Source organism: Salmo salar, chromosome ssa16 (assembly GCF_905237065.1).
Source record: "Salmo salar chromosome ssa16, Ssal_v3.1, whole genome shotgun sequence".
Lineage (NCBI taxonomy): Eukaryota > Metazoa > Chordata > Actinopteri > Salmoniformes > Salmonidae > Salmo > Salmo salar.
Window position 1 is genome coordinate 67,615,356 of NC_059457.1, and position 11,530 is coordinate 67,626,885.

General features: G+C 42.9%; 1 protein-coding gene across 2 annotated transcripts in view; it reads right to left on the reverse strand.

Moving 5' to 3' along the window:
- The window catches only part of LOC106574228 (protein TANC1), a 50,657-nt gene that overhangs the window by 21,166 nt on the left and 17,961 nt on the right, over positions 1–11,530 (reverse strand). For both annotated transcript variants that reach the window (XM_014149922.2, XM_014149921.2), the window contains exons 8-9: positions 3,257–3,370; positions 592–873 (exon numbers count right to left, since the gene is read on the reverse strand). In XM_014149922.2, coding sequence (XP_014005397.1) covers positions 592–873; positions 3,257–3,370 — 396 coding nt within the window. The remainder of the gene's footprint in view (positions 1–591; positions 874–3,256; positions 3,371–11,530) is intronic.

The window sequence follows — 11,530 nt, forward strand, 5'->3', positions numbered from 1 at the left end:
TGAGCAGGCACATCAAAGCAGATTCCTACTCTTAACCTAAATGATGTCATTACTTGATGTCATTTCTGGTCTGCCGTATGGTGCACTGTATCAATTTGCTGGATGGGGACCGAGAAAATGATATGCGGTGTGAATTCACGACCATTGATGGTGGGAGAAAAATGCGTTACTGTATCTAGCTACTGACGTAGCAACGCTTGCGTTTGTGTAACATCAATCACCACACAATCAGTCATAGCTTTCAGGGACAGAGCTTTGAAAGGTTTTATTCCTGTATCTTTGTGGGCTCATCCGCTAGGACCAAAATATCTGATGGTCCCTGCTACTTGAGAGTGATGGCTCGGGAAAAAGTATGACGGATCTCAAGGTAGACGGGTTGGCTTGCCTAGTTCGAAAATTGTCAAACTCATAATGAAAAATGTGAACGTTTAAATCACCCTTCGCTGAATGAGTAACCAACCATTCATCCTTCCCTTCTGGGGTAAAGGGAACTGGCAGCTTTCTCAAAAAAGAGATGTTACATATCAAGAGGTTCCTCCTGTTTATCATTTCAAACAAAGTACCTCCGGAGAAGGGAAGTTTGTCTCTTACTTTTGGGGGAGGTGCAGGGGCTCTGGGTGGGGACCTGTTGCATGTGACCTCCATGACAGCTGAGAGCCACCAGCCGCGAGACGACGGCCGTCTTGCCAAAGCCCACATCGCCCACGATAACGGCCCCACGGCCCTCGCAGGTGTCACTCTTCCTTAGGACCTCCTCTAGCCGATGGAACAGCCAATCACGGCCTTGGAACGGTGCATCCATGGCGACGGTGGGAACCTCAAACAACAACGGCTTCAGCACGATGTCGCCTGATTTGAAGGGAGCGAAGCGCGCTGGACGAAGAGAAAAGAGAGAACACAGGGGTTACTAACATGACTTCCTGTTCATTTGAAAGAGTATTGTGGTATACAACAATAATATAGTTGTGTATGGTGTTGTAACACAATAATTGCATGCACGAAGGCAGGATCTCAGTCGGGGTCTCAGCTTACTGTTGAGCGTGTTATGATATGGGGTGAAGGCTAACGTTAGGACATAGACAAACACACAATCCTGGATCCACCTCCACACTTCATCCCCCAGGTGGCAGTAACCGGGTCTAGATGCTGAGCTTAGCCTTGATAAGCACATAAATTACTGCCAACTAAGATGATCGTCAGTCAGAGTGCCAGTTTAGAGAGCCGTGAGGCTGCTGGTTGGTTTGGTGGCCATGAGGCCTTTCGTTTGGGTTTGAATCTTTAGTTTAGGCATGCCTGTTTGTCGTTTTCCTTTTTGTATATATTTGTTCCTGTCACCATCTGAACATAATAATCCACTTCGGCTCGTCGACCCAAAGGAGTCCAAGCAGAGCTGACCCTTACCTAAGGTAAGGTAACGCTGATTTCTCACAAAAACGCACACATTCATTCAGGTTACAGACCATGCAACTAGACATAGGACCCCTAGACTTAGCGAGTGCAACAATATCAGCAGGCTAGTTCATCGGTTTCAAGATGCAATTTCGAAATTTGGTTGTGCATCAGAAGTTTTCCTCTTGTTATGTCAGTCACTGACAGTCACTGAATTAGCCCATGTCAGCAAAACATGTTTAGATTGGTAAGGAAGTCTACCCAGCTATCTAAACTTGTAGTAATCATGGCTGAATTGCCGACCGGGTACGAAGGGCACGTGCCCAGGGTCCCTGACCGCTGCTGACGGGTGTATAAAATCGAGCACAACGCCATGCAATCTCCATAGACAAACATTGGCAGTAGAATGTCCATACTGAAGAGCTCAGTGACTTTCAACTTGGCACCCTCATAGGATGCCACCTTTCCAACAAGTCAGTTCTTCAAATTTCTGCCCTGCTAGAGCTGCCCCAGTCAACTTTAAGTGCTGTTTTTGTGAAGTGGAAACGTCTAGGAGCAACAACGCCTCAGCCGCGAAGTAGTAGGCCACACAAGCTCACAGAACGGGACTGTCGAGTGCTGAAGCGCGTAGCGCTTAACAATCATCTGTCCTCGGTTGCAAAACTCACTACAGAGTTCCAAACTACCTTTGGAAGCAACGTCAGCACAATGACTGTTCGTCGGCAGCTTCATGAAATGGGTTTCCATGGCCGAGCAGCTGCACACAGGTCTAAGATGACCATGCGCAATGCAAAGTGTCAGCTGGAGGGGTGTAAAGCTCGCCGCTATTGGACTCTTGAGCAGTGGAAACGCGTTCTCTGGAGTGATGCTTCATGCTTCACCATCTGGCATTCTGACGGACGAATCTGGGTTTGGCGGATGCCATGAGAACACTACCTGCCCAAATGTATAGTGCCAACTGTAAAGTTTGGTGGAGGAGGAATAATGGTCTGGGGCTGTTTTTCATGGTTCGGGCTAGGCCCCTTAGTTCCATTGAACCCTTTCCTGTTTTCCTGCACCCGTGCACAAAGCGAGGTCTATACAGAAATGGTTTGTCGAGATCAGTGTGGAAGAACTTGACTGGCCTGCACAAAGCCCTGACCTCAACCCCATCGAACACCTTTGAATTGGAGCGCTGACTGCGAGCCAGGCCTAATCACCCAACATCAGTGCCCGATCTCATTAATGCTCGTGGCTGAATGGAAGCAAGTCCCCGCAGCAATGTTCCAATATCTAGTGGAAAGCCTTCCCAGACGAGTGGAGGCTGTTATAGCAGGAAAGGGGGGACCAACTCCATATTAATGCCCATGATTTTGGAATGAGATGTTCGACGAGCAGGTGTCCACATAATTTTTTTCATGTAGTGTATCATTTTTGGAAATTAGCTGTAAAACTGCACTTTTTTCCCTCCACCCCATGGTAAAATTTGTAGAAATGCAGAAAATGTACTTAAATGTTTTCTCTCCTCAGTCAAGAGGGGGGACACTAAAAGGTTTTGCCTGTGATGTGGGGAGGGGGCCCAACCAAATATTGCCTACGGCCCCCAAAAGGCTAGTGCCGGCCCTGCGCACACTCACATGCCTGCATAAATACTGGCATGCACGTATATACACATTTTTTTTTAGTCATTTAGCAGACGCTCTTATCCAGAGTGACTTACAGTTTTGAATGCATACATTTCATACATGGCCCCCCGTGGGAATCGAACCCACAACCCTGGCGTTGCAAACACCATGCGTTGCAAACACCATGCTCTACCAACTGAGCTACAGGGAAGGCTACACGCACGCGCACACACACACACACACAAACACAAACAGTACCATACCTTTGGCGTCCCTTCCCCCTGTGCTGTTCCAGGGCTGTTTGATGGAGCTTCGCTGGGGAGCACTCCGTTGATCATCCAGGTAGCTCAGATCCTCCAGCTTAGTGGAACTAGTGGCTGCAGGGGAAGACATGAGAGACAGAATGAAGGAGAAGAGAAGTAGAGAAGTAGAAAAATATAGAATGAGGGAAAGCAGGAAAGAGCTTTTTATAGAGTTGTTTCATTCGTTTTGCCTTCATGGTAGAACATTTTAAACATTTGGGAATAAAATGAACTAAACCCTTCATCGCCAAACTGTATAACTATGGAGCTCTGTCCCCATTTCAACATACTGTTCTATGGCACCCCGATTATTTTCAAACATGTTTATTATATCGGGCCTCATATCGGCTATTATCGCCAAGTGTGAGCAGTGCTAAGAGCAGATGCAAGGCATGTCCCACAGTCAGCCAATCAGCTATAAAGGTTCTCTTCAACTACCTCACAAGTTCATCACAACAATGGCACCAAAGGTATAACTTACCCCCTCAATTCAAGCCCTGGTTTTAACTTAACATACCAAGCCCTTCACTGACACAGAGATATTTAACTAGTGCATGATTACTGAAGCAATTGGCCTATAATTTAGTCTGTCAAACAGGTTGGCCTACCTCCTATTTCTTAAATAGGAAGAAATTGGTTTCAACACAAAGCCCTCTTGTTTTAAGTCAAATTCAAATGAAGACTGTTTAAATGAATGAGGTCTCCTCTGGGGACCAGCTGATAATAGGAAAAGAATAGGAAAAGAAGAGCAGTTTTCACATGGCTAAAGGAGAAGGATAACCATATTTATTGTTTACAGGAAACTCGTTTAATATCTTCTGACGAAGTGGCCTGGGAAAAAAGCGTAGGATGGTAAAATCTATTTCTGTCACGGGCTAAGGAATTCAAAAGGTCTTATAATCCTACTGAAAGACAATCTACAGTAGATCTTGAGGTGCAATCCGTTAAAATGGATCCTCAAGGAAGATGGATTGCTTTAAATATACTACTTGATGATAAACAGATGTGGCTCATAAATATATATGGACCGAATAATGATGATCCAAACTTCTTTGAGAAAATGTATAATAATCTCATTAGTCTCCAAGATACAAATAATTATATTTTAATGGTAGGGGACTACAATACATTATATATATACTCTACCAGTCAAACATTTTAAAACACCTACTCATTCAAGGCTTTAACTTTATTAATACAATTTTCAACATTGAAGAATTATAGTGAAGGCATCAAAACTATGAAATAACACATATGGAATAATGTACTAACCAAAAAAGTGATAAACAAATCAAAATATATGTTATATTTGAGATTCTTCAAATAGCCACCCTTTGCCTTGATGACAGCTTTGCACACTCTTGGCATTCTCTCAACCAGCTTCATGAGGTAGTCACCTGGAATGCATTTCAATTAACAGGTGTACCTTGTTAAAAGTTAATTTGTGGAATTTCTTTCCTTCTTAATGTGTTTGAGCCAATCAGTTGTGTTGTGACAAGGTAGGGGGGTATACAGAAGATAGACCTATTTGGTAAAAGACCAAATCCATATTATGGCAAGAACAGCTCAAATAAGCAAAGAGAAACGACAGTCCATCATTACTTTAAGACATGAAGGTCAGTCAATACGGAACATTTCAAGAACTTTGAAAGTTTCTTCAAATGCAATCGCAAAAACCATCAAGCGCTATGATGAAACTGGCTCTCATGAGGACCACCACAGGAATGGAAGACCCAGAGTTACTTCTGCTGTAGAGGATAAGTTCATTGGAAGACCCAGAGTTACTTCTGCTGCAAAGGATAAGTTCATTAGATACCAGCCTCAGAAATGGCAGGCGAAATAAATTCTTCACAGAGTTCAAGTAACAGACACATCTCAACATCAACTGTTCAGAGGAGACCGTGTGAATCAGGCCTTCATAGTCGAAGTGCTGCAAAGAAACCACTACTAAAGGCCACCAATAATAAGAAGAGACTTGCTTGGGCCAAGAATCACAACCAATGAACATTAGACCGGTGGAAATTTGTCCTTTGGTCTGGAGTCCAAATTTGAGATTTTTGGTTCCAACTGCTGTGTCTTTGTGAGACACGGTGTAGGTGAACGGATGATCTCTGCATGTGTATTTCCCACCGTGAAGCATGGAAGAGGAGGTGTTATGGTGTGGGGGTGTTTTGATGGTGACACTGTCTATGATTTATTTAGAATTCAAGGCACACTTAAGCAGCATGGCTACCACAGCATTCTGCAGCGATACGCCATCCCATCTGGTTTGGGCTTAGTGGGACTATCATTTGTTTTCAACAGGACAGTGACCCAACACACCTCCAGGCTGTGTAAGGGCTATTTGACCAAGAAGGAGAGTGATGGAGTGCTGCATCAGATGACCTGGCCTCCCCAATCACCCAACCTCAACCAAATTGAGATCGTTTGGGATGAGTCGGACCACAGAGTGAAGGAAAAGAAGCCATCAAGTGCTCCTTCCTTGAAGGGAACTCCTTCAAGACTGTTGGAAAAGCATTCCAGGTGAAGCTGGTTGAGACAATGCCAAGAGTGTGCAAAGCTGTCAAGGCAAAAGGTGGCTATTTTAAGAATCTCAAATATAAAATATATTTTGATTTGTTTCACACTTTTTGGTTACTACATGATTTCGTATGTGTTATTTCATAGTTGTAATGTTTTCACTATTATTCTACAATGTAGAAAATTGTAAAAATAAAGAAAAACCCTTGAATGAGTAGGTGTTCTAAAACCTTTGACTGGTAATGTACATCCACATCGTAAAGGCAATCATACTACCAACTATCACCCTCTGGTGCTCAAAGAGATCATGAATATTATGGACACATTGGAATTGACTGATATTTGGAGGGTTAAAAACCTGGACCTTGTAAAATATACTTGGAGGAGGCTTAATCAAGCTAGCCGGATTGATTATTTTCTGGTATCCTTTTCTATGGAGCCAAAAGTTTAAAAAAGTATTGATTGAGGATCGAATGCGATCAGACCATCAACTTATATCCCTCCAGATAACTATAAGAGACTTTCCACGAGGATGGGGATATTGGAAATTGAACCAGGGTTTATTGAAAGACAGTACATTCTTAACAAAAACAAAGGAAATATATAACAGATTTCTTCAGGCACAATACAGGTTCAGCGGACCCACTTATCGTATGGGATGCCATTTAAATTTGTCTTTAGAGGCCACTCAATTCTGTTTTCATCCCAAAGACTAAAATGGTTTGGGTCAGCGGAGAAATTACTTATATCAGAAATAGAAAAACTAGCATTACATATCAATGATGATGATAAATGTACTACTGAAACATGAAGAATCTAGATGCAAAACAGAAGGAGAAATTTATTTAGGAAAGATCCGGTTTCAATTATCAAAAACTGAGTAAATTGATGGAGAACGGCGAAAAAATGCACCAAGTTTCCCTTCAAATTAGAAACGCGACCAAAAATAATCTACAAAAATTAGTTACAATCAATAGAGAAATCCTTATCTCACCAAAGGAGATTTTTAATGAAGTAAAATTATTATTATTTTAATGTATTTTACACATTTTTTCTCCCCAATTTTCGATCGTGTCATCGCTGCAACTCCCCAACAGCCACAACAGGCTCGAGAGAGGCGAAAGTGGAGTCATGCGTCCTCCGAAACATGACCCGCCTAACCGCACAGCTTACCCCGGAAGCCAGCCGCACCAATGTGTCAGAGGAAACACTGTTCAACTGGCACGCCACAAGGAGTCGCTAGAGCACGATGAGCCAAGTAAAGCCCCACCGGCCAAACCCTCCCCTAACCAGGACAATGCTAGGCCAATTGTGCGCCGTCCTATGTGACTCCCGGCCACGGCCGGTTGTGGTACAGCCCGGGAAATGAACCCGATGCGATGCAGTGCCTTAAACCTCTGCGCCACTCGGGAGGCCTAAGTAAAATATTTTAAACCAAGGTTCTCTTGTCAAGTTCTTACAAAGTTCTTACAATCTCAATGAATTAGTTTTGTGAAACCCTTCTCCCAAAAAATAATCTTCAACCATCTAGCCACACTAAAAATATCTTGCGATGGCCTAATTACACAGGACGAACTACGGTAGGCAAATGATTCCTTCAGATGGGGAAAACCCCTGGTCTCGCTGGCATTCCAATAGAGATATATCTGCTGAGAGATCCACTAATACCATGTTTTAATTACTCGTATATACTGTAAATGGCAAACTATCGGACACACAAAAAGAGGGACTGATCTCTCTCCTTCTGAAGCAGGAGCCAGGGGGCAGTGCAAAGACCCAGTATCTCCAAAAAATTCACATTTGCGACGCAAATATATTGGCAAAATGTATTGCTCATAGAATTAAAAAGGTCCTACTGGACATTATTCTTCACAATCAGACGGGATTCTTAAAAGGATGAAATATAGGAGACAACATTAGACTATGAGAATACAGGGAAACCAGGTATAATCTTTACAGCGGATTTTAAGACAGCCTCGATACAGTAGATCTAGAATCAGTTTATAAGTGCCTAGATTTCCTTCAACTTTTGAGAATCTCTCATAAGATGGGTAAAAGTAATGTACAACAACCCGGAAAGTATTCAGACCCCTTGACCTTTTCCACATTTTGTTATGTTACAGCCTTATTCTGGAGAATAAAAGCCGACTCGTGAGAATTTCTTATTTTTTTTTTGTCCTTAATGGCAAATCAGAGAATGTTACACAGGCATATTTGTATAACGAACGTGAGTTTGGAGGGTTAAAACTTTTAAATATTAAGACATTAAACCTCTTACTTAAAGCCTGCATTATACCAAAATGATATCTAAATCCAAACTGGTTTTCCAGCAGGCTACTAAAGAAGCACATTCAATGCTCAAAAGTGCTCTCTTTGGCGTTATGTAGATTAAAACCAACCTTTTCCGGTGGATTGACAATGGAACCCTGTTTAAAGTATCATCCTTTTTAAATGAAGCCATACAGAGATGGTTACCGTTCCAATTTCCTCCTCCAAAAGAGGCTGAACAAATATTACAGCAAATAGTATGGCTAAACTACAATGTACTGATAAAGGAAATAACTATTTTATTGTAAAAACAATTATAAGAAAGGTATCATGTTTATGAATGACATTGAAAATAAGGACAGTAAAATGTTGTCTCACAAGCAATTAACAAAGGCGTATGGGGACGTGTGCTCAATACAAAAGTTTAATCAACTCATCGCAGCTCTGCCACAAAAATGTAAGGGGCAATTACTCAAAAGAGAAAGGAATTAATTAGTTTGCCTGCCGTCAATCAAAAACCATGCATGGTTTAAAATGACTAGTATAAATCGAAAAATATATCAGTTTCACTTAAAGTCGAGAGGTTTGACAACTATTCGGCATAAAATTCCAGATAATTGGGAAGAGATTTTTGATGTCTCAATACCATGGCATCGGGTTTATGAACTGCTATACAAAAATGGACTCGTCAATCCGTTCTTTTTAATTTAAACTATTATATAATGTTCTCGCCACAAAAAGAATGCTCAATATACGGGGTGAGGCCTGTGCACACTGCAACGAAGAAACAGAATCAATAGATGATCTCTTTGGTACTGTCCTTAGGCGGCTCACTTTTGAAGTCAGGTCCAGGAGTGGCTGTTGAGTCAAAATGTCTGTGTTCAGATGGATGTAGAAACAGTACTGTTTGGACCAAGATCAATCAATGGAAAATATGATTATACTCTTAGTTAAAGTATTTACTTTTAGGACAAATAGAGAGGTTCAAGACCCTCATAAGACATCAAAGTAAAATAGGATGTATTGCTAAAATAAATAGTAAAATGATAATGTAGTGGGAAAGATGGGTTAGGCTGTCTACATCTGAGGGTTGGAATTAAGATTAGAGGGATTGGTTGACTTGACGATGCACTTAGAGTCCAGTACAAATGGGAGCAGGCTATAGGTACAGTGCATTCGGAAAATATTCAGACCGCTTCACGTTTCCACATTTTGTTACGTTGCTGCCTTATTTGAAATTGGATTAAATTGTTTCCCCCTCATCAATCTTGGGCAGCGATTACAGCCTCGAGTCTTCTTAGGTATGATGCTACAAGCTTGGCAAACCTGTATTTGGGGAGTTTCTCCTATTCTTCTCTGCAGATCCTCTCAAGGTCCATCAGGTTGGATGGGTAGTGTCGCTGCACTGCTATTTTCAGGTCTCCGGAGATGTTCGATCGGGTTCAAGTCCGGGCTTTAGGTGGGCTACTCAAGGACATTCAGAGACTTGTCCCCAAGCCACTCCTGCATTGTCTTGGCTGTGTGCTTAGAGTCGTTGTCCTGTTGGAAGGTGAACCTTCGCCCCAGTCTGAACGCTCTGGAGGAGGTTTTCATCAAGAATCTCTCTGTAGTTCACTCCGTTCATCTTTCCCTCAATCCTGACAAGTCTCCCAGTCCCTGCCACTGAAAAACATCCCCACAGCATGATGCTGCCACCACCATGCTTCACCGTAGGGATGGTGCCAGGTTTCCTTCAGATGTGACTTGGCATTTAGGCTAAAGAGTTCAATCTTGGTTTCATCAATCCAGAGAATCTTCTTTCTCATGGTCTGAGAGTCCTTTAGGTGCCTTTTGGCAAACTCCAAGCGGGCTGTCATGTGCCTTTAACTGAGGAGTGGCTTCCGCCTGGCCACTCTAACATAAAGTCCTGATTGTTGAGTGCTGCAGAAATGGTTGTCCTTGTGGAAGGTTATCCAATCTCCACAGAGGAACTCTGGAGCTCTGTCAGTGACCATCGGGTTCTTGGTCACCTCCCTGATCAAGGCCCTTCTTCCCGATTGCTCAGGTTGGCCGGGCGGCCAGCTCTAGGAAGAGTCTTGGTAGTTCCAAACTTCTTTCATTCAAGAATGATGGAGGCCACTGTGTTCTTGGGGACCTTCAATGCTGCCAAAATATTTTGGTCCCCTTCCCCAGATCTGTGCCTTGACACATTCTGTCTTGGAGCTCTATGGACAATTCCGTCGACCTCGTGGCTTGGTTTTTGCTCTGACATGCACTGTCAACTGTGGGACCTTATATAGACAGGAGCAGGATGCACCTGAGCTCAATTTCGAGTCGCATAGCAAAGGGTCTGAGCACTTATGTAAATACGGTATTTCTGTTTTTTTTGCTTTGACATTATGAGGTATTGTGTGTAGATTGATGAGGAAAAAAATGTATTTAATCAATTTTAAAATCAGGTTGGAACGTAACAAAATGTCAAAAAAGGGAATGGCTCTGAATACTTTCTGAATGAACTGTATATATATATATATTTAATTTGTATGTTTTCCATCAGGTCCTCAAAACAGGGGAGGGGGTGCTATAAAAAATAAATAAAAAAACGGAACAGAAATAATGTATAGGCCAGCAGCATACCACCCTGCATCCTACTGCTGGCTTGCCTCTGAAACTAAGCAGGGTTGCTCCTGGTCGGTCCCTGGATGGAAGACCAAATGCTGCTGGAAGTGGTGTTGGAGGCACTCTTTCCTCTGGTCTAAAATAAAAAATATCCCAATGCCCCAGGGCAGTGATTGGGGACATTGCCCTGTGTAGGGTGCCGTCTTTCGGATGGGATGTTAAACGGGTGTCCTGACTCTCTGTGGTCACTAAAGATCCCATGGCACTTATCATAAGAGTAGGGGTGTTAACCCCGGTGGCCTGTAGTGTATTTCAGCCTTAAGGGAGAGCGATACAAGACTCTTGTCCTTGAGTAATATTTTGTGACGTCAAATATTCTGGAGAAAGACACTCAAGGATAAAACACAAAGACACACACAGAGAGCCAGCTGCAGCACACACACACACACACACACACACACACACACACACACACACACACACACACACACACACACACACACACACACACACACACACACACACACACACACTCGAACGCATCTTATAGGAAATCCTCTCACTCTCGGTGTCCATTTTACTTCTCCCCCCTCCTTTCCCCCCCACTATCTTTCTGCCTCTCTTTCTCTCTCATTTGCTCACTCTTCGGCGACTCATTGAAATGGGTGTTGAGCACTAGATCAGTACATGTTGTACGGTAATGATGATCTAAGTGAATCCTCATCCAGCCTGGGATATTAACAGCTCACTACAGGTCAGGAACACAGCCAGGTTCAGAGACCAGCTCCAATTACACCTGTTCTGTAGCAGAATGTTGTGTTTCTAAGGACCAGTCTGGTTAACATGTAC